This window comes from Salmo salar, chromosome 11 (assembly GCF_965601325.2).
Source record: "Salmo salar chromosome 11, fSalSal1, whole genome shotgun sequence".
Classification (NCBI taxonomy): Eukaryota; Metazoa; Chordata; class Actinopteri; order Salmoniformes; family Salmonidae; genus Salmo; species Salmo salar.
In genome coordinates, this window is record NC_138301.1 from 10,096,548 (window position 1) to 10,121,660 (window position 25,113).

At 40.2% G+C, this 25,113-nt stretch overlaps 1 protein-coding gene across 1 annotated transcript in view; it reads right to left on the reverse strand.

Moving 5' to 3' along the window:
* LOC106561937 (leucine zipper protein 2) overlaps positions 1-22,554 on the reverse strand; it is a 178,259-nt gene extending 155,705 nt beyond the window's left edge. The window contains exon 1 of the mRNA XM_014126368.3: positions 22,312-22,554. Coding sequence (XP_013981843.1) covers positions 22,312-22,373 — 62 coding nt within the window. The 5' untranslated portion in view covers positions 22,374-22,554. The remainder of the gene's footprint in view (positions 1-22,311) is intronic.
* Positions 22,555-25,113: the final 2,559 nt, after the last annotated feature.

Sequence of the window (25,113 nt, forward strand, 5' to 3'; positions counted from 1 at the left end):
TTTACATCCATTGTTTCACAAGATGGCAGCCTGGTTTGCTGGTTGTTTCAGGAGTCCCTAAAACATTAAACAACCAGAATTACACCTTCGCACCGCTTTCCTTCCATTGAAAATGAATGGGAAGCAGTGTTTCATCACACGGCACCGCTTGCTAGTGAACAACCTCCATAACACCTCCTCCTCCACGCTTTACTGTGGGAAATAGACATGCAGAGATCATCCTTTCACCCACACCGCATCTCACAAAGACACGGCGGATGGTACCAAAAATCTCCAATTTGGACTTCCTCAAATTTCCACGGGTCTAATGTCCATTGCTCATGTTTCTTGCCTCAAGCAAGTCTCTTATTCTTATTGGTGTCCTTTAGTACTGGTTTCTTTGCAGCACTTCAACCATGAAGGCCTGATTCACACAGTCTCCTCTGAGCAGTTGATGTTGAAATGTGTCTGTTACTAGAACACTGTGAAGCATTTATTTGGGCTGCAATTTCTGAGGCTGGTAACTCTAATGAACTTATCCTCTGCAGCAGAGGTAACTCTGGGACTTCCATTCCTGTGGCGGTCCTCATGAGAGCCAGTTTCATCATAGCGCTTGATGATTTTTGCGACTGCACTTGAAGAAACTTTCAAAGTTCTTGAAATGCATTAAGGAAAGAAATTCCACAAATGAACTTTTAAGAAGGTACACCTGTTAATTTAAATGCATTCCAGGTAACTACCTCATGAAGCTGGTTGAGAGAATGCCAAGAGTGTGCAAAGCTGTCATCAAGGCAAAGGGTGGCTATTTGAAGAATATAAAATATATTTTGATTTGATTAACACTGTTTTGGTTACTACATGATTCCATATGTATTATTTCATAGTTTTGATGTCTTCACTATTATTCTACAATGTAGAAAATAGTCAAAATAAAGAAAAACCCTTGAATGAGTAGGTTTCTAAAACTTTTGACAGGTAGTGTACATGCTATCTAACTAACTACCCAACGTTAATTGACTTGATTATTCACATCATTCTTAGCTTAGCTAATTGGTATAGTTGTGTGCATTCTCAATGGCCACTGCTAATTCTGGCTATCTACTTCAATTTCAGAGCACTCTCGTCTGAGTGTGCACAGAATAACTGATAAATTTAGGAAGGCTCAACACCCATTGAATGTGGCCGGTGTCATTAAACATTGACAAAAAAAGTGTCATTAAATTGTTGCCAGCAGCACAGTAACAGTCACCAACGCTCTGGATAACATGAAAACAGCCTAACCAGCTCTGCTAGGGTGAGTAAAATGGTCAGAGTGAGGTGTTCTCTCATTTGTGTCTGGAAATAGCTAGCAAACTAGCCAACATTATCCATTTAGCTTGGGTGCTTGATTGCTGATGTGAGGTCAGAACGCTTGGATCAACCCTAATCCTCGGCCAGAGCATCCAGTGTGTGCTTTGAACGCTCCGAGAGTGAAACGCTCCGAATTTACGAACGAACAATCTGACAACGCTCTGAATTTACAAAAGCCCAGAGCGCACTCTGGCACTCCAGATTGAATTCACGAACACACCCGAAATCGTAAAATGTCTAGCTAGAAATGTGTTATGCTAACAAGCTAGCAAGATGTTGCATAGCAACAGCATCAACTTCCGGTAGACAGGCGAAGCGCTAGTACACTCAACTAAAAGGATACCGTTTGTTTACAGTATACTAAAATCAACTAATAGTATGTAGTATATACTCATTAAGTATGTAGTATACAGTATGTTAGTATGGGTATTCAAACACAGCTATAGTTCATGGCAGACATCATTATAATTGTGGATTCACATTTTATTTCAATAAATTTCCAACAAGTCAGTTCATCACATTTCTGCCCTGCTAGAGCTGCCCAGTCAACTGTAAGTGCTGTTATTGTGAAGTGGAAACGTCTTGGAGCAACAACGGCTCAGCCTCTGGAAGCAACATCAGCACAATAACTTTTCGTCAGGAGCTTAATGAAATTGGTTTCCATGGCCGAGCAGCCACACATAAGCCTAAAATCACCATGCGCAATGCTGGAGTGGTGTAAAACTCTCCACCATTAGACTCTGGAGCAGTGGAAATGCGTTCTCTGGAGTGATGAATCACACTTCACCATTTGGCAGTCCAACGGACGAATCTGGGTTTGGCGGATGCCAGGAGAATGCTACCTGCCCGAATGCCTGCCCCACTAAGCAAATTTGTTTCTTTTTGACCATTTTAACTGAAAACAATCACAGTAAGGTACTTAATTGTTAACCAGAAATTATTTGATATTAAGATAAAAATGGCTACATTGTACCTTTGAATGTTTTTATTGTCAACATAGGCCTTCTCCATATAAACATCTTAAAATTAGTAAATACTACATCATTACGATCAGTAGTAATTATTCTAGCTATATTTCATAGGTATTTCCTGATGCTCTCACTGTATTGTAACAGTATCTAACTAGATATGGATACACGACTACACATGGATCAGAAAAACATTATTGGGAGTAATTTCCTGTTTCTTACAGCCTCCCTTGTGATTCATCATTGTTGTGCATTTATAAATAATGGATTTCTTCTACTGTACAATTTGTATTATTCAATGTAATGCAATAGAAGAGTTCACCCTGTATCTTAAGGGTACTCTGATGGCACAGGCTTATATAAGCCTTTTCTGGAATGTTGTACCACTCCTCTTCAATGGCTGTGCGAAGTTGCTGGATATTGGCAGGAACTGGAACACGCTGTGCTCAATGGATGACATGTCTGGTGAGTATGCAGGCCATGGAAGAACTGGGACATTTTCAGCTTCCAGGAATTGTGTACAGATCCTTGCGACATGGGGCCCGTGCATTATCGCGCTGAAACATGAGGTGATGGCGGCGGATGAATGGCACGACAATGGGCCTCAGGATCTCATCACGGTATCTCTGTGCATTCACATTGCCATTCATAAAATGCAATTGTGTTTGTTGTCCGTAGCTTATGCCTGCCTATACCATAACCCCACCGTCACCATGGGGCACTCTGTTCAAAACATTGACAGCTAACCGCTCGCCCACACAATGCCATACACATGGTCTGTGGTTGTGAGGCCGGTTGGACGTACTGCCAAATTCTCTAAAACGACGTTGGAAGCGGCTTATGTTAGAGAGATGAACATTTCATTCTCTGTCAACAGCTCTGGTGGGCATTCCTGCAGTCAGCATGCCAATTGTACGCTCCCTCAAAACTTGAGACATCTGTGGCATTGTGTTGTGTGACAAAACTGCACATTTTAGAGTGGCCTTTTATTGTCATCAGCACAAGGTGCACCTGTGTAATGATGATGCTGTTTAATCAGCTTCTTGATATGATATGTCACACCTGTCAGGTGGATGGATTATCTTGGCAAAAGAGAAATGCTCACTAACAGGGATGTAAACAAATTTGTGCGCAGAAAATTGAGGTAAATAAGCTTTTTGTGCGTATGGGATCTTTCATTTCAGCTCATGAAACATGGGACCAACACTTTATATGTTGCGTTTATATTTTTGTTCAGTGTACGTCACACAATACTGCAATATATCAAAACCGTTTTTACATAGAAACACCTGATTTTATTGTTGATTTAATTATGAAATTATGAAAAATATGAATAACATTCCACCCCTGAGGACCCACTAGAGGGCAATTTGGTCATTTCACTGTAGGAAAGGGGTACGACCAATACTGAAAAGCGCATCTTGCTGAGTGTTGCTTCCTAATATGCAACCTATTAGCTAGGTTACAAGGAAAACTCTGGCTGAGATGTTATCTATGTGTGTTATTATATGTTTTTAAAAGTATAGGACCTAGGCTCAGGAATGAGGAGGAGGGGCTTTTAAGTCCAATACTTAAAAGTGCACCTTCCTGAGTGTTGATTCCTATCCAAACAATTAGGTTGATGAAAAACTGTGGCTGAGATGTTGTCTGTGTGTTATTGCAATAAGAACCACAGCCATGGGTCAATTAGACCTTAAAGGGTCTCTGTTTAACGATAAACATGTCCTCTGCTGTCGCCAAGTTCGCTCGGGTGTCGCAATACATTAGTGTGTACCTCTGTTCTCTATTGAGTAAGGTGCTGGTGTAAGCACATATCAACAGCCAAAGCCTCCTTTTTAAAGCATACTATTTTCTTTCACCTTATCTGTCCGGTGTGCGTAATTCGCCCTCGGTGCACAATGCGGCAAAGTGAACGCGAGTTGCTGAAAGGCTTTGTACATAAAAGGCATTTATGTAGAGAAGCAGCTCCACAGATCCCTAGGAGCACATGATCATTACTAATCCGGTTAGGTTAGAAGTAATGTTTTATTATTAGTCCCATCCATTTAGATAATGGGATTCCTTTCACCATGCTACCAGCCTCTATATTCAGAATGCTGTTGTTGTCAGGTCGGCTTGGTAGTCGGATTAATGGAAGTTGTATAACATGTTACACAACCTTTCAGTCTCTTAACGGAATGAACGTTCAGGGGATGGAACACGAGATTCTGATAAACAAGCTACAATGAAAATCTTTTTCAAATATCCATGAAAGCATTACTCAACTGAACTGTTGATATTAAAATAAAAGATTTGGTAACATAATACTATTTATTACCAAATTGAATGATATTTTATTGAAAGTGAATTAACTCTCCCAAACAAGATGATCAATTCCTAAAGCCATTTCCCTGAAGTTGAATTACTAAAGTTACTAATTAAATAGAGTTTGCTTATTGTTGATTTACATATGCAGAATCTGTCATGGTGCAAGTAAAGATCCTCTCACATTCAAGGACAGGAAGGAAACAAGGAAGAACTGTCCAGCTACAGAGGGTGAAGTCAATGCCCATGACAGCTGACATGGGGGACCCTTTGTCTGAAAGGTGTCTTGTATGGTAGAGGGTTGACATGGTCATGTTCTCTGGAGACATTTTGACAACCTCAGAATTTACACTTTTAAAATCAAATCAAATTGTATTGGTCACATACACATGGTTAACAGATGTTAATGCTAGTGTAGCGAAATGCTTGTGCTTCTAGTTTGACAGTGCAGTAATATCTAACAAGTAATCGAACAATTTCACAACTACCTAATACACACAAATCTAAAGGGGTGAATGAGAGTATGTACCTATAAGTATATGGATGAGCGATGGCTGAGCGGCATAGGCAAGGTGCAATAGATGGTATAAAATACAGTATATACATGTGATATGAGTAATGTAAGATATGTAAACATTATTAAAGTGGCATTATTTAAAGTGCCATTGTTTAAAGTGACTAGTGATCCATTTATTAAAGTGGCCAGTGATAGGGTCTCAATGTAGGCAGCAGCCTCTGAGTTTGTGATTGCTGTTTAGCAGTCTGATGGCCTTGAGATAGAAGCTGTTTTTCAATCTCTCGGTCCCAGCTTTGATGCACCTGTACTGACCTCGTCTTCTGGATGGTAGCGGGGTGAACAGGCAGTGGCTCGGTTGGTTGTTATCCTTTATGAATTATTTTGCCTTTTTTGGGCATCGGGTGCTGTAGGTGTCATGGAGGGCAGGTAGTTTGCCCCCTGTGTTGCGTTGTGCAGACCGCACCACCCTCTGGAGAGCCTTGCGGTTGAGGGCGGTGCAGTTGCCGTACCAGGCTGTGATACAGCCTGACATCAACAGCCAAAGCAGTTTTTTTGGTACGTTGTAAAATACAACAGTTCCACACATCGGTGTTTCACAGACTGCTCAGGGTGGAATTTTCTGGCCATACATTTGTTTTATATCTTGCATTTGGATAGTTTATGGCCTTAACATATTGTATGGACTTTCATGGTCATGCTGCTCTTCTTTGTAAGCACAACGGCCTACGTGAAATGAAAGGGGCAGTTCCCTGAAAATAACAATCTACTGGTATTGACATCATGCAGGGTGTCACCTGGTGACTTTTAGTTGCAAGACTAATTCTTTACAGGTTAAGTAATCAATCAATCAACCAGTGATCAAGTGACCCATAAAAATGTTCCGTCATGGGCGCCCATCTATCCATTAGAGCTCTCTCCTTGTCAATTTCACCTCACCGACACTCCCACAGATCATCCATGTGTCAGTGATGTACGATAGTGGCCATGCGATAATGTCCCCTTCTCTATCATGACTGGATGTTGCTAACTGATTTAGTCCACATAAACCATGTGGGTGGACATTTCAGTAAACGAATGACAAAGCCATAAGGCACTGAAGCTCTGTTGGACTTGATTCATGATGCAACTCTGTTGGATGAAGAGAGTTTTAGGAGCATAATTGGAAAAAGGAATAACTTTGAGACTTAAAGCCTTGTGGCCTGTCTGTAACAACATGTTGTGAGCCCAAGAATGCATTCCAATGTCCATATTAGCATACATATAGAATGTATGTATAGATATTGGGACGGAACCAGAACAGAACCCAAGTTCCCAAAATGTTGCTCTATCTCCACCTTACCGGGGAATTTGTCAAACTGTCAAATTCACACACCTGTAAGCAAACCGCTATTTAGCTAACCAGGATACACAAGTAGATTGTGTGGTGACTCAATAGACAAACATTGAAGGACAAGCACTGCTAAACCAACTACATCCACTTAGTGATTGCATACAGGATTAAGACTCATCTAGTTCTTCGATGATCTAGTTCTATACTAACCATTCTACCCGGTAACCTCAACAGTCTCCGATTCCAATGACATTTACTCATTAAAAGGCATTCATATTCATAATGTGCCCCCAATTATAAAGATTATAAGATTATAAGCACATTAGAACGCTTTGATAATCCTCCATGTTAAATCGGAACATTAGACTGGGCTACCTCCTGAAAAGAAATGTCTCGAAAGCTTCAGAATTCCAAAGTGCTGTGTCAATAGCTACCATGGACCAGTTTCCTGGGTAAGCCCTATTATTGGATTCGTGATATTGTTGTTGAGCAACCGTCCTACTTTCCTTAGTTTGCTCAACTGTGGAGGCCTAGCTGAGCTAACAACAACTCTGTCACAACTGTAAAATGTTTGACTGTTTGTATCAGTGTATTCAATCATCAGAATCACTGCAAATGATATAGTTAACGATTGCTATCGGAATGCTTTGAGAATGTGTTCCTCTGTGTGTGTGTGTCTGTGTGTGTGTGTGTGTGCGTGTGTGCGTGGTGGGTGTGTGTGCCACAGCTCCACACAGCCTGCATTGCTCTCTCTACACATAGCAGCACTGCAAATCTGGTAGAGCAGGGAGCCTCTATGCTCCCTGGGAAACAGTGCTTGCATGCCAAATTGACATTCACTGGAGTATGCTCGCTCCTGTCATTTTGTCAACACCGTCACTGTGTGGAGTGCAGCCAAGCAAGCCTTCTGACAGACAGGCAAATGGGAGGAGGTGGACTTCAGCAACATAACACCCTCTCACCACCCCTCAGCCCAGTGGCGGGGTTCAGTGCACACGCTCACAAACACGCAAGCAGGCGTGTGCACACATGCCTTTTTTGCCCGCCAACATCAACGCTTTTCTTGGACACATCACAAATTATCTGTAAGGTACAATTACCAAGCTATGATTCGCCTCAATGACTTCCCATTAGTCCAGATTTAGGAAAACTTGCACGTAGAATTCAAGGATGCCACAAATGTGTGGCAAATACCAATGGCCTCTGTTTTTTACCCCCTTACAAGCTAAGTACCCCCTGAAGTACTGAGCTTGAAACTATTCAGTTTGCCTTAATGAAGATTGTACAATCGATAAGGTATTCGAAAGGTCACCATGGCAATGTTGTTGTGTAGGAAATCGAATCTTGAGGCTGGGCCTGGCATAATCAAGAACCATCGCTGCCTCTTCACCATTCCATTAATCCAATACTCCATTTGCCGAGAATATAATAAGCGTGGTATCTGAAGCGCCAGCATATTGCTGAATTCTCCGCCGGGCATGAAGGCACATTGAAATAACTTTTTTTAAAACATGGCCGCCGCCGAAGATAAACGACCTCCACAGCATCATTGAATGGTTTATCCATTTCATTTGTGCAGGTATCCCTTGTAAAACACTCCCTCTCCAAACACACAGGAGGGTGTACTTATCAGGAGTCAGGTGTCATGGCAAAACACCGGTGAAACACAGGAGATAGGGACTCAAATGGAACCAGCACTTGTCAGCCAAGATGGAACCCAGACACCGAATATGCTTAGGGGGAAGAGATTAGATAAAAAATAACAGAATCCATCCAAACGTTGTCAGAGGTGTGCAGGTGGCTGATAAAGGATTCAGATTTATGTAGCCCTACCAGAGGAAAAGAGCAAATATAATGTTGCCTGAAAAGAGAGAGAGAGAGAGAGAGAGAGAGAGAGAGAGAGAGAGAGAGAGAGAGAGAGAGAGAGAGAGAGAGAGAGAGAGAGAGAGAGAGAGAGAGAGAGAGAGAGAGGTTAACAAAAAGCAGGAAATTAAAAAGGAGACGTCTGTTGTGACTAAATGTGACCCCTAAAATCTATTCTGTTATTTGAGTTTTCGCTCTTGCAATGGAGAGAGGCAGTTTTTGTTTGTCCTTCAACAGTAACAATACATCTCCCACCCACTACTGAGCTTGCCACCTGCTTTTTTTCCCAGATATAGATCTCATGATACGTCCCCCGTAGTGGTACCAAATCCATCTGCGGTGTGGTTTGGGTGGGAAACAACTGTTATTTCCCCCCATCATCCAGAGGCGAATAGTCAGAATCAGAGATACTTAGCTGGCGATAATAAATAAAGAAATACAAGAAGAAGAAAAAAACGATACTATAAAAACACTCTGCTTTCATTTTAGGCTGTATTATTTATGATTCAGCTCTTTTGTTCATGCCCAGACCCATCTCTCTCCACACACTCTGATCTCTCAAATAATTTGTGAGTAATGCCTCTTGAGCACTTTGGTTTGTTCCATAGGGTACCAATCACGGGCCATTAGAAAGCCAAAAGAGAAAGAGGGGGAAGAAATAGATGCAGAACTCAGGGAGCGGGAGACAAGATCATCCTTCAGATAAGTCAGATATGATACTGTAGGATTCTGCCGTACTGTCATGATTATAGTTTAGATAAAAACCACTGGAGTAGTGATTACTGAAATATCCATCTCTGTATGTTGTATGATTTTTGATCGGGACCATCGTATAACCTGTCGGCTATATTTGAACTATTCCCAATTGTGTAACGTTCCAATAATGCTAAGAATATAAATTATAGGGGTGGCATAGAGTTGATCAGACCATGTCATGCCTTATACTGGTATTCCATCTCTCATCATTTCTCAGTCGTTTCTGCATATTGACGCTCGACAAGTCTACTCAGATCCTTGAGGTCTACAATCTCCAAACTTAAAAAAATGTAGGCTGTGCTCCTTTGAATTGACAGTCTTTTTCAGCTACTGCCAACTCTTAAATATTTGACTTAAAACATAGTTGTTGTATTTAATATATAAACATACGCAAAACCCAGTCTCTATAACACAGCTTTGCCCTTCAGGTTTTGACACATTGGAATGACATTCAGTGTAACGCCGAATGTCAGAAAGTGCATTCAACCTAGCAGGACCTCGGGAGTGCCGCTGATGGGTTGATTGATGTTAGACTAAACACAACTAACAACTTGCCTGTGTAGTCACTTGCCCACGTGGTCTTTCTATGCTGCCTTGAGACCTGAGGGATCTGAGCGACACACTCTAACAGTAGAGGTCGACCGATTATGATTTTTCAACGCCGATCCCGGTTCCGATTATTGGAGGGTCAAAAAAGGCCGATACCGATTAATCGGACGATATTTATATATATTTGTACTAATGACAATTACAACAATTTTGAATGAACAATGAACCCTTTTATTTTAACTTAATGTAATACATAAATAAAATCTATTTAGTCTCAAATAAATAATGAAACATGTTAAATTTGGTTTAAATAATGCAAAAACAAAGTGTTGGAGAAAAAAGTAAAAGCACAATATGTGCCATGTAAAAAAGCTAATGTTTAAGTTCCTTGCTCAGAACATGAGAACATATGAAAGCTGGTGGTTCAATATTCACAGTTCTTCAATATTCCCAGCTAAGAAGTTTTAGGTTGTAGTTATTATAGGAATTATGACGCGTCGATTATTTCTCTCTATACAATTTGTATTTCATATACCTTTGACTATTGGATGTACTTATAGGCACTTTAGTATTGCCAGCCTAATCTCGGGAGTTGATAGGCTTGAAGTCATAAACAGCGCTGTGCTTCAAGCATTGCTAAGAGCTACTCGCAAACGCAGTAAAGTGCTGTTTGAATGAATGCTTACGAATGAATGCTTACGAGCCTGCTGCTGCCAACCACCGCTCAGTCAGACTGCTCTATCAAATATCAAATCATAGACTTAATTATATTATAATAAACCCAGAAATACGAGCCTTTGGTCATTAATATGGTCAAATCCAGAAACTATCATTTCGAAAACAAAACGTTTATTCTTTCAATGAAATACGGAACCATTCCGTATTTTGTCGAACGGGTGGCAACTAAGTCTAAATCTAAATATTTAAGTCTAAAGTCTAAATATTGCTGTTACATTGCGCAACCTTCAGTGTTATGTCATAATTATGTAAAATTCTGGCAAATTAATTACGGTCTTTGTTAGGAAGAAACACAGTTCGCAACAAGCCAGGCGGCCCAAACTGTTGCATACACAATTTCCTTAGTTAATATTGCCTGCTAACATGCATTTATTTTAACTAAATATGCAGGTTTAAAAATATATACTTCTGTGTATTGATTTTAAGAAAGGCATTGATGTTTATGGTTAGGTACATTTGTGCAACGAATGTGCTTTATTCGCAAATGAGCTTTTTTTAAATCATCACCCATTTGGCGAAGTTGAATTAGGCTGTGATTCAATGATAAATGAACAGGCACCTGTCACGACTCACTACAGTGATGGGGGGTGAAGTCAGGCGCAGGAGACCACGTATAAAGAGTAGGGTGTTTATTTTCCTAGTTCCACAAAAATCCTTTAGGAAAAATGAACAAGGAAAAAATGGACCAGACAACAAAACATAAAATGTCCAACTCAAAATAGTTTGAGCCCAGTCCAGTAATGAAACTAATGTCCTCTACATAAAATAAATGTAGAAAACAAAAACACCCCACATAAACCCCACTACAAGCAACAAACGAACAATCCCGCACAAAAACCTAAACCCAGACAGCAAGACTAAATACCCCACTAATTACTAAACTCAAAACAGGTGTAACACAAAACCAGACAAAACCAAACGAAAAGGAAAAGAGGATCGGTGGCAGCTAGTAGGCCGGCGACGACGACCGCCGAGCGAACGGGGAGAGGAGCCACCTTCGGTAGACTTCGTGACAGCACCGCATTAATTATATGCAACGCAGGGCAAGCTAGTTAAACTAGTAATATCATCAACCATGTGTAGTTAACTAGTGATTATGTGAAGATTTATTGTTTTTTATAAGATAAGTTTAATGCTAGCTAGCAACTTACATTGGCTCATTGCAGCCACAAGGACCTTTCGACGCTGCACTCGCGTAACAGGTGATCAGCCTGCCACGCAGTTTCCTCATGGATTGCAATGTAATCGGCCATAATCGGCGTCCAAAAAGGCAGATTACCGATTGTTATGAAAACTTGAAATCGTCCCTAATTGATCGGCCATGACGATTAATTCGGTCGACCTCTATCTAACAGACAAAGACATTTAGCGGTGTCTTGAAGGAGTCAAGGTTGTCTGAATTCTCCCACCGTGCGAGCACAAAGGGATGGGAGTCGTTATCTCAAAGTCGCCTGCTCGTCAAATATGACAGCCATGATGTGGTTATACTGATAAATATATTATCTTGACAGCTAAAACTATGAAACAGACTGTCTTTACTATAACTGCACATTTTAAGGGTATATTAAAGCAATTGTACACGAGAGGGCCTGAAATACGACTGCTTTGGCCTGGCTGTGCTGCGGTCGTAGGTACGAGGCGATAGCCGAGTAACGTAGAGTTGCTCAAATGTTTTCAGTGTAAATTTAAACAATTAATATAAATGTATGTAGAAATGATAATGGAGCTGTATATTTTTTTTTATAAGATAATCTTTGAGAACTAACAATAACCAAATTAAAAACTATACAGTCATGGCATTGATTTTGTTATAATGTTTGAGTCACTCAGATAGCATAAAAACATGGCAAAGCCATGGAAAAATATGTAGAATTGCAGGAAATTAGCTTTAAAACTACAACAAAAAAACTTAGTCCCATGGCAAAATGTGTAGAATTGCCAGAAATTGGCTTTAAAACAGAAAAAGGTCCCGTGTGGCTCAGTTGGTAGAGCATCGTGCTTGCAATGCCACGATTGTGGGTTTGATTCCCATGGGGGAACAGTACAAAAATGTATGCACTCACTATTGTAAGTCGCACTGGATAAGAATGTCTGTTAAATGACAAAAAAACAATAGCATCCATGGCAAACTGCACAAACCTGGCCACACTTGACCTTTCAAACTTTTGCCATAGCCACGTCATTGTTATGAACATTCTAAAGAGCAATAGTGGCTTGTCGAGTCGTGTCTAGTCATTCCTAACGGGGGCTAATGACTGTTTCATCTAAATTACACTTTAGTGGCCTGAAAATACGATCACATTGCTAAAGTAGGCAAATAATTAGTAGGAAACAACTTTGGCATCATTATGATGTCGTCAAATTGATTTAAGACAGATGGCAATGTTGCCATTAGCTAGAAAAGTTGTCAAAAATACTTAGCGATGCTGAAAAATACTATTTGCCAGAGTCCCACTTGGTCTTTTACCAAATAGGGCTATCTTCTGTATACCACCCCTACCTTGTCACAACACAACTGATTGGCTCAAACGCATTAAGAAGGAAAGAAATTCCACAAATTAAATTTTAACAAGGCACACCTGTTAATTGAAATGATAATGGCAAGAGTGTACAAGGCTGTCATCATAGCAACGGGTGGCTACTTTGAAGAATCTCAAATATTAAATATATTTTGATTTGTTTAACACTTTTTGGTTACTACATAATTCCACATGTGTTATTTGATAGTTTTGATGTCTTCACTATTATTCTACAATGTAGAAAATAGTAAAAATAAAGAAAAACTTTTGACTGGTACTGTATGTCACAACTTTCTTTCCCTGGCAATAGATGACAGTAGAGCACCAGCCAACGTGTTTAAAATGAATCATTCCCCTCTTTTTCATAGCTTTGTTTTGACAGCATTTAATTTGAAGCAAAGCTTGACATAAGCAATATTCTCCTTGAGCAGGGCTCTTCAACATTACATTTTGAATGCACCATTCACTCACTGACTGCGAGGAAAAGCTCCCAGCATATTATTTCCTCCCTTTTTGCCTCCTTTCTTCCATCTCTCCCAATAGAAAATCCTCTCTTATTTAGTTGACCCTTAAAATTCTATTATTATGCTATTACACTCAGCAGCAGCATGGAGAGGACAATCCTGCTCTAAAATGTGTATTGATCTTTGTTTATACCTTCAGTAATAAAGTCTGCTTGGCACTTCTGCATAGTTCACATCCATATTTCAACATCGAGCGCACAAGAAAACATCATTAAGTGTATCATAGAAGCAAAAGCAGACGCAGATAACATTTGAAGGAAAAGTTATCGTTTCCCGGAACTAGATGAAGAGAAAACGAGTGATTCACTGTAACTTTATTTGAGTAACAATGATGGGGTCATATCAAATGTCTTGCAAGAAGAATGGGTGCAAACAAACATGGAGTACTATGTCACGTATGGCCTTAAATACCAACATAGTGTATCATGGTGTCCTCTAATTATTTTCTCATTGGTCGAGATTTACCCAAGGTTCTGTTTATTGTAGCCCACTTCATTACTGTCATGTGGCCAATGTAGTTGCCATGGCGCACTGATTACACAGTGTCCTTCGAATTTCAATTATTATTCACATCCTGCCTCACACTATAAGGACATTATCGTCTTAAACAAATGTAATTTTTCTCATCTCAGGGCTCGAGACCTACCCTGCCTCTGCATTTATGAAATCATTTGACGACAAGACAAAAAATCAGGCCGAACGTCTCAAGCTGTGGCCCTGGTTAAAAGCTCTTGGGATTCGCTTACAATGGTGATGATGCGCCTCACATTAAAAATCTAATCATGGAGGCCATTTTCAATCTAATTAACCCTCTACTGCATGCATTATGATAGAACCATTCTCACTTAAAATGGCCCCAAATAGACAAATGTAAAATACATTTTTGAAAAAAATGTTTACAAGTTTTGTGGGATTTGTGCGACAACATTAACAATATGCAACTACTAAAAACATTTTTTTTTTAATGTTTTTATAATAGAAATGTGGTGTTTGAGTTACAATTGTATTGTTTTTATTCCTTCACACTATCTGAAATTATGTTTTGTTGTAAACATTTTTTTTTTAAATAACATTTACTCTGGACATTTACTTTTATAATGCTATCATTATTATAATGTTATGAATATTAAACATAGTTGTTTTATCCACGCATATATAACAAATATTGTTTGGCCATATGTTATCTTTACAAAAATAAGTTTAAATCATATTAGTCATGTGAATGTTGCCAAAGAATAAAGAAAATTATGATTTCATTGTAATTTGCCTACACCCAGGCCCCTCCCATCGCAAATGTTTTGTGTCCGGGAAAGGAAGCCCCACAGAGTGAGTTCTTCTCATGACTTTACCAAAGCGCATCATTGGCTAGTCTAAACCCCTCCTCACCCCTACTTCTGTAAAAAGTGATGGTGCTGTATTTTTTCAATCAGGGAAACAAGAGGGTGAAGAGAAATGATATGTCGCCATGTGGCAACACCATGCAGTAAAGGGATAAAAAACAAAAATCTCCCCATTCGACAACTTATCCATTAGGACAGGTGGATACCAACACCGAACAGTTCCCATGCGCAAGTTGTTATTTAACAGTTGTGTTTCCTTCAACGCTTAATCCCTAGAGTCTATTGACGCACTGGTGTGTCAAGCTTAGAAAAGAAAGGTAGGAACATGGAACCCAAAAGGCATCAACCTGGAACCAAAAAGGGTTCTCCTATGGGGACAGCTGAAGAACCCTTTTGGAACCCTATTTCTAAGAGTGTAAGTAACATAATAAAACAATCCACATCAAATTCCGTCAATTTAAGCTAGCGATTTTTGCATGGGTTGTGTCTCAATCCAACGCATTCGCCTGTCGCCCTTCCACATCTGCGGTGGAAAGTGTCAGTCTTCACACGAAAAGGTCTGAAGCATCCGAATGACCTATAGAAAGGGGAGACTCTCACGATGGTGTGTTCTCCGTTTTGCTCCATGATCCCCACAAGTGTCACGGGACTTGTCTAAATGTAACCCATACAAATGAATGGAAGTATGGAGGTAGTTTTGTGCCCCCAAAAAAGTGGTTTAAATATGTGAGCTAGATATAGGACAGACACGTCAAAACCTTACTCCTTATGATACATTTTGTACTGTCTTTTTTTACATGTATTAATGTGTTATCCAGTGCGTTTCTATGGGCTATAGTAGTAAAGACCAAATTCAATATTTTATCAAATCATTTTTAAATATAATTTGTTATACCTAAAGAGGTCCTAAAATTCCAAATGAAATAGCTAAATGATCTTCTTGAAACAATTACTTATGTCAACTTAGAACCCCCCCCAAATGGCTTAGACTTTTAATAATGAATTTGTCATCGTGACCAACCATTTGAAATCGTCCACCGTTATCCCAAATTGCTACTGTGCAAAATACATGAGTGTTTGAGCAAGATGTCAATCCAGCAAACCAGGCTCCGAAATGCTTGTGTTATAAATCAAGCAGAGCATTTAATTAAAATAATGATGGACCCTTCACTCCGTAATCACAAATAGCCGACTTAACTACTTGGCAGAGGAGCCAAAGCCGCTTCCTGATGATAGACAAAGAGCAAGCTAGACAAAGATGATAGACAAAGAGCACCACCACACTCACATTTACCATTAAATACCTCAGGTGCTAAACAATAGCAGTGGATGAGACGAGATGGTCTCTTTGGTCATTATCCCCAGCCAAGGATGCACAGTCCATCAATGCATATAAATTATTACCATTACCATCTTGCCCCTGTCAATAGTTCAGTCTAGTTCCCAGGATGCCCTGCACTTGACCCTCTGGTCTAGTCAATCACTGCTTTACGTCTCTGTCAAACATTGCTTAGAACTATTACCCAAGACTTCAGGGGGGAAAACATTTAAAGCGTTTATAGTAACAGAATAACATTCTTGGGGTTGATTCTTTCCCATGTTGCAAGAAGGGTTTGTTCCTTTTGAGTCGTAAAACTGTATTGTTTTATTAAATTACTTACTATGTAATACAATAGATTATCTATTGCACAATTCCAGATAAGTTTGAATATATCTTGATCTTTGTTTGATCAATATCTTTGTTTCACAGAGTTTTTCCTCTTAATCTCTAACACGGTCAAAGGTGGATACTGGATCAATATTTCTAACATAAGAATGTGGGGAATGGTCAGTGGGGAGCAATAGAAAACTAATGTCCTATGGGTTTTCATTTTGTGATGTCATCAAACATTGTATGGACAAAATACTGTAACTTGGAAAGTATATCCCCTTTATCTGTCAAGTTTCCATCCAATATGTTGTGCATATAATATTAACAATTATGAAAGTATTTTTGTTAAGATATGAATGTGATTTTAGGAGGGATAAGAGAATCTATCTCCTATAAACTGTTCATAGTAAGTAGCCACGCCCCGAATGAGGTCAGAGAGCGTGTCAGACTGACGGAACAATCCCCTTTTGATGAGAGTGCATAAAAAGCATTGCCAACAAAATGAACATTAGACCAGGAAAGATAGGGAGTTGCAAGCCACGTCTAAAATTGTTTAAACGCTCAATCTCAGAGACCAGGAAACATAAGGCGGTAGCTACATGTTTGAAATGATTGGAATTTTGAACCTCAACATGAGGTGAAGAAATAAACTCACCTTCCTTTAGACCAGAGAGACGGCGAGTTGCAGTGCATGTCCGTAGTGGTCTGAATCCTGAACCCTGAATAATCAACACGAGGAGGAAGAGCCGACAAACTCCTCTTTCAGACAATCACTGGTACAGCTGATTAGCTGTCCTGAGTAAAATAGCTTGAACTCTTCAAACCATCCTACTACCCTTGTCAAATCACCGTAGTACACTACTCGCATCACCCCACTGGAACCATTGATCTTCAAATAAGCAGCTTCATGGATGGAACAGAGTGAACTCTGTAGTTCTGTTGAGGACTACACAATGGACAAAGACACCCACACGTAAATACATGAATGATTTCTTATTCCAAGCAGGCGGCTTTTCGTGTGCAAACTATATGACTAATGTGAGAATAATTTCGAAATGTATCAACGATAAGTGTCTTTTTCTCTCTCTTTCTCTCTCTATGTCGTTGGGAAAAATGCCATATTGTAAAGGTCCACTAGGGACCTTTGTCTCATGTATTAAGTGTGTATGTTATCCTGTTATTATTTTGTTAGCTAGTAAATAAATAATTAAACCAATTTGTGTAGTACTGAATCATGAGCAAGGCTGGGGTTTTTGAAGATGCATGAGATTAGACTGTTCAGAATGATGATATGATAAGAGGTAATGAATAATATTATGACTGTTTATCGATGAAATAGATATATACCTTATAGAGTTTAATTTGGGAGATGGTAACTCTTTAAACAACCTCTTCCGTGGTGCCCCAAATCCTAATGAGATAATTGTTACATGATTAATATAATCGGATAACAATTAAACATAGTTAGTTGATTAAATAAATAACAGTCCTCAGATTAATGAAAGTAAAGTCACGACAACTGCTTGCTGTTAGCCATGAACATGACATATGGAACACATACAGTGGAAAAACAATTAGTCATGAAATAAGTTGTAAACCAATGACAAGCAAGACTAAACAGAATATAATGCTCTCAATTTCTAGTTAAATAAGATGTATCTCAATTATATGATCTCAACAAGTATGAACCATTCCACAAATATGGAGGAATCTGTAATGCTTAGATGACCACCAAGGACTTTGGGGGTTAATGACTTGCAAATTGGGGTTATTCTCAGAAATATTACAATTTTCCAGAGATACAAAAAGATAAATTTCTTATCCACAGGAAATACTGTATCTTGGCAAATTAGAAATGTAGTCCATCCTTTCAATGGGAAGCTTCTGAATCCCATCAGTTGAGTAACCACCGACTGGCATGTATAGCTGCTAGGTCATTATGCTCTCATTACAAAGGGACCTATTCAATTCCCCATCACCTTTCAGCAAGATGACCTACTGGATATTAGCATGTATTATCAGGCTATTACAACTGTTGCCAGGCTCCCATTGTTAATCTTAGTCATAAACCGCGTGCCTCTTTAATGCCCCACCCCATCCAACATCAAAGAAAGAATTTAAAATGCAATGTGCTTAGTATTTACAACCAGATGTGAAGAGACTAAGCAATGCAGGCCCTGTTTGTGTGATATGTACAGTATCATCCAAGGATTTCGGGCAGTCTTTAATTGCGGGCCAGTACCTACATATTTAATGTTATGGAGTTCCCAATGGACACCGGCATTTACCAGACATGGTTGCGTAGGTAGGAAACATCAAAGTTAGTGTCAATAATAAAGAACATTTGTGAGAATCCCATAAAAGAGACGTTGCAAAGACATGAATGGTGAATAGGCTGGACTGCATTGTTGTGAGTTGTGAGCAGCCACAGGAGCTCATGCGTGCACACACACACTCAGAGACACGCAAACACGCACGCACGCACACACGCACACACGCACGCACACACACACACACACACACACACACACACACACACACACACACACACACACACACACACAGAAACAGCCACAGTACTCTAAAGCTAATCAGATGCAAGGAGGAAGTGTTGCAAAAGGTTGAATTTCCCCTAATCAATTCTATACAGTTATTTTCTCCCTGGTCAATTATGTGCCAGTTTTGATATCAGCCAACAACTCTTATAGTTGTGAAACAATGTATGAACAACATCCTCTCAAGCAGCAGTAATGTACTGCTTGGTAAAAGAACAAAATAGATGTCAGTAAAGCTGCATAAGCAACTGGTCTGGATGTATTTGAGCATAAGAAAACCATTAGTATTTTTTGCTTGTGGGGAGGTTTACTAATAAGGACCTTTATGAAAAAAACATTTTTACAATTTGCGAGTTTGTTTAGTCTACAATATAATACTTCATGCCTACGTCATTGTATTTCAATTAATTGTATATACCAAGAAGTCAACATGACACCTTTCATGTCAATTTGCAACCTGAGGATAATTCCTCTGGTAATATTACTCAGCGTATTGAGATCAGTTTATTCAGAGGTCGTGTCTACGCTTGACACTTAGATGCGACTTCTGCTGTCAGAATTCAAAGATCACATTGAAAAGACTGGTCTAGACACACAAAAGTCGCTGTGTGGTCTGATTGTGTTCAGATCTGGCTGACCACTTCAGGAGTTGGTCTGGGATGCGTTGTTTGCGGATTTCTCCTCAGTCTGGACGGAATCAGGCTACCGAAAGCTAATACAGTGGGCGACGTCATCAGCACTCCTCATACAAGTCTCCAGAAAACTTGAGTTTTGGGACTGAAAGGCACCTTTTATTATAACGTTGGAGGAAATACCTTCCTAGAGTGTGAGGAACATGTTTACTGGTCTCAAATGCTAGCCAGCTAGCTAATATTTAGAAAAACTATTATGCTTACCCATTTGCAATCCCTTTAGCGTTGTTTGCTAGCTTGCTGGCTAGCTACAGACGTTAGCTGGCTAGTTGGCTACAGTAGTTAGCTACTGCCATTAGTTGTTGTGTTATTATCATATTTTGCCTATTCCACCGTTTGTAGAATACATACAGGACATTGAATATAGCGTGGGAAAAGGGAATCCGGACACATTGTGGACACGGTAGACACATTTAAAATGTAGGTGTAGATAGATGCATGACGCATTCAGAATTCCCTGATCAGAACTCTATTATCAGAACACTAGCTGCATGAACTGTCAAGTCTAGAAACGGCCAGAGTTGTCTAGTAGTGATACCTGCTCAGGGACCATTGAATTAGTCTAGGTCAGAGCCATATACAGAAATGGACTGGCCATTAGGTAGTTCTGGCAAATCCCAGATGGGCTTCATCTTTAGCAGTGTGCCTGCCTAAATTGTTTTTTTCTCAAGAGAAGAAAAGGGCATGATGTCAGGGCCTCGAGGAAGAAAATGGGCTGGCCGATTTCTGGTCCCAGTCCGTCCCTAGCCATATACAGTATATAGATATATCTTTATAAATTGGCTCTGGTCTAGGTAACTGGGGAGCAAGAGAGCTTAACACATCAGTTGAGCCTCTGACACATTAATGCCACTTGTTACATATAAGTCATTAGTAAAATCAATCAACCAAGCAGCCAGTCAGTCACTCACTCAATCATGACTTGTCTCATTGGGGTCATTTACACTATATATACAAAAGTATGTTGACACCCCTTCAAATGAGTGGATTCAGCTATTTCGGCCATGCAATCTCCATAGACAAACATTGGTAGTAGAATGGCCTTACCGAAGAGCTCAGTGACTTTCAACGTGACAATGTCATAGGATGCCACCTTTCCAACAAGGAGAATGCTAAATGTCCCAATGCATTGTGTCAACTGTAAAGTTTGGTGGAGGAGGAATAATGGTCTGGGGCTGTTTTTCATGGCTAGGCCCCTGAGTTCCAGTGGAGGGAAATCTTCACGCTACAGTATACAATGACATTCTAGACGATTCTGTGCTTCCAACTTTGCGGCAACAGTTTGGGGAAGGCCCTTTCCTGTTTCAGCATGACAATACCCCGATGTACAAAGCAAGGTCCATACAGAAATGGTTTGTCGAGATCAGTGAGGAAGAACTTGACTGGCCTGCACAGAGCCCTGACCTCAACCCCATCGAACACCTTTGGGATGAATTGGAAAGCAGACTGCGAGCCAGGCCTAATCGTCCAACATCAGTGCCCGGCCTCACTAATGTTCTTGTGGCTGAATGGAAACAAGTCCCCGCAGCAAATGTTCCAACATCTAGTGGAAAGCCTTCCCAGAAGAGTGGAGGGACCAACTCCATATTAATGCCCATGATTTTGGAATGACATGTTCGACGAGCAGGTGTCCACGTACTTTTGGTCATGTAGTGCATCTCACTCAACTTTGTAAAACACAACCCAAACTTCTAACATTCATCAGCATATTCATTATCCAATATAAAGTCTGCTTTCAACATCACACGGAATCTGACTTTTTAAAATCTCCAGCATCATCAAAATTAGCTTATTGAAATCTCTCAGGGCTCTGCAAAATGTGCAAATGCATTGATTGTCTATGTGTATGTGTATGTCTCTGTGCATGCATATTCTGCCACTACATTCATCACTTGTAGAGGTCTACCAACCCAAGCTGAAATTCCATCATGTCAAACTAGACACAACTGCAATGAGAGGAGAGCAAGTTTCATAATGTGTAGCTGTCTTTAAGCCATATTTAAGACTCTAACAACCTTGGCTTTTGTTTCACAAAGACCCCAGTAATGGGAGTAGTGCTCAGGCAGTAGTTTGAAAGAGGAATGATTTTATCAATGGTTTAATTAATCATTAAAACCTCCCTCCGCACTGCACGTCGCCTCATCTCTCAATTTCTCTCGCCTCTCCTCTTCCTCCCCTCATCCTACTATTCCCCTCAGTGCATTATTCTGTACACACACACACACACACACACACACACGCACTCTCAAGACACTGCAACATTCTGGGCAGCCCAGTTCCTTCTTCAGCCGGCTCAGACTTAACTTGCTCCCTTCCAGAAAGCAGGAGACAAGACCTACCGCAATCCCAGTAAGCGATGCCTACACAATTCCAAGGCATTTTTAGCCAGTGAATTTCACCACCAAAGACATATGTCTTTCAGTTTAACAAAGAGAATAGTTCAACAGATAAACCTTTATTTTGCCTTCAGTCTACTACCTTAGAACATCATGCTCCGCACACAGGCATCTCCCGCCAGAACCCAGGCTGCCTCAACCTGTCTCGTAGGACTGACCGGAGCTAAAGATTAACGTTAGTATCTTCTATGATTAGCCATTGTGCGTTCACCCTCCCCCTTTCTTTCAGAATCACTGAAGGTGAAGGAAGAAGAATATACCATTCTTATTTTCGACTTACCTAGTGTTGAGGCTCAAAGCTGGACAAAGAAGCAGGAGGCAAATAGCTCGGATTAATTTCATAGCTTTGTCTTGCACTCGCACTCCGATTCGCTCTCTCCCTCTCGATTGCTTTCCTTTCCCCTTTCTCTCTCTCTATCTCTCTCTCGCTTTCTCACTCACTGGCTCGATCGCTTGCTCTGCGCGCACTCACGCACGCACGCACACACAGGCAGAAAGAGAGATAGACAGATGCAACCCAGTGGCTCTAACAGAGCAAGGGAGGATCTCTGGCTTTAAATAACACAGTGACACAGACAGACTTATTAATGAGGAAATTAATGGGGGTGGTGAAGAGGGGAAGAAACAGACTGGAAAGATGAGAGCAGCTCCCACTGAGGATAGCAGGGACGTAGGCATGGGTGGGCCTGGGTGGACATAGGCCCACCCACTAGGGAGCCTGTCCTTGCCAGGCCCATCCGATTTGATTTAGCAAAAACAAAACAAAAACACTATTATTATAATTACTCCTCAGTGTTTCTGTCTACACAGACTTCAGTTCAATGGCTATTTTTGATTTACATTTGGCTGAGTTCACTAACGTGAATTCAACGTGAAATCAACAAAGAAATATCAGCATGACATTTGTTTTAGTTTAAAAATTGGTTGAACAAATGACGTAATTCCCTTACGTTGAGGACTTTTGGCAAATCCAATCAGTTTCTCACATTGGTTCAACGTCATCACATTTTTTGTTGTTGTTGAAATTATGTGGAAACAACACTGATTCAACCAGAATTTGCCCAGTAGGCTGCCACTGGTGGTGAGAGCTGAGAGGCATTCTTCGTCATTGTGGCTTGAAGAATCCCTGCCTCTCACTCAGCACCTATTATTACCTGCACTCTAAGGGACTTCAGGAGCAATTATGTGAGGATGGGAGCAACAGGGTCATCAGCATAACAACCACAGGGTTCACCAGCACCCTCTGTGATTCAGCCATAATAGGACGTGTCCTAATTAATCAGCATGCTGAATATGGCACCTGTAAATGCTCCAAACAAAATGGTCTAGAGTTTGAGTGGAGTGTTGATAGAAAGGGGGGATGGAAATATCAAGTGATAAATATATCATTCCTTCAACCCTGTTTCACACCATCCTTTCTTCAGATTTTTGGGGTGTTTGTTGACCTCATCAAAGATTTAGTGAGACTAGTGCTCGTCAACATGATGTAGAGGATTTTGTGCATGTTTTAAATTAGGCATAGAGCGATGTGAAATACAGGCAGAATATTCAACACGACAACACAAAAAGGTGGAGGTCATACGCCATAGGCATGATAAATTATTTCCATTAAGGATTTAATAGAGTTTGGAGTCCATTGTCCACGGGGTAGTAACCTACACCTCGTTCTGCAGGACTTCCACCCATTTATTAGGGTCTAATTAGTCCAAGCCCCATGCATGGAAACACAGAGTGACCAGTTCTTAATGAGAGCTTTGGACCTCATCATGCTTCGGTGACCGGAGAGTGTCCTAAAAGGGGCACCATAATCCGTCTCAATTACGAAGAGCATCAGCCAGGAAGCGGAAGTCTCACTGATTGTGAGAGTATACCTGTTTCGTGCATTATTATGGGAAAATGAGATCAATGCAATGCCTGAAGAGTTAATTGTATGTTATTTATAATTACTTCTACAACTACTGTATTCAATCTGGAACTTCTTGACGTAAAGCATGATGATGATTTCATATTTGGTCTGAGATAACTTGTGAAATCAAAATAGTATGATTGCCTTTACCACGACCATTTAATTACATGTAGGTCAAATCAATATACACCGTGACTATTTTATTTTACAAGAGCAACATACGTTTCCAATGACCTTCACACAGTGTTATATTCATATCAACCTCTATTTGAGTTTCTGTATTACATTTTCCAGATATCTTGAAATGACTCAGAGCTCTGAATACTACACACCAAAAAAATTATTGTTCTAAATAGAACCAGAAAATTGTGACTTGGCTTGTAACCATAGCTATATAGAACCCTTTTTTGAAGGTTCAATGAAGAACCATGCTCAATTGGTTCTAAATGGAACCTGTATGTGACTATAAAGAACCATTTCCTAGGGTTCTATAAAGAACCATTAAAGAATGTTCTATTTAACACCAAAAAGAGTTCCACTATGGTTACAACAACCCTTTTTACGGTTCTTTAAAGAACCTTTATGGAGAATGGTTCAATAAAGAACCTTTTTCAATCTAAAGAACTACACAGAGTTTTTTATTCTGGTCAGCCATATTATATTGTTAAAATTCCATTGGTGTTATTATTCTGTTGATTGACATGTTGAATCAAGTGAATTGAGAAGCACTGACTGATTTAGTCAAGTGTTCTCAATTGACCCAAGGACATACGTGAGTCTTTGAGAAAACACTCTCACTGTCCGTAGCCATATATAACATGTCATGGAACAACACAACACATTAGATAAACTGGAATGACACTCACTCATGGTTGCTGTGCGCAAACCGAGCCAAGAACCCTTTTGTGAACTGTAAAGAACCACTGAAGAGCTCAAAGGGTTCTTTGAGTCATTATGGTTCCTTCCGCATAGAACCATCACCCTTCCCAAAGAACCCTTGAGGAACCCTACGTTTTTTTTTTGTGTGCACTGTAGTTTATCTCCTCACATCCTCTCACATTGCTGCGTGTCAGTGAGTCAATGTCATAACCTCTAAGGGGCTGGGTGTCACATGTGCTCCCTCTCCCGCCTCTAGGTCACCATGCTGCTCGTTAGGGCGCACACCTGTCACCAGCG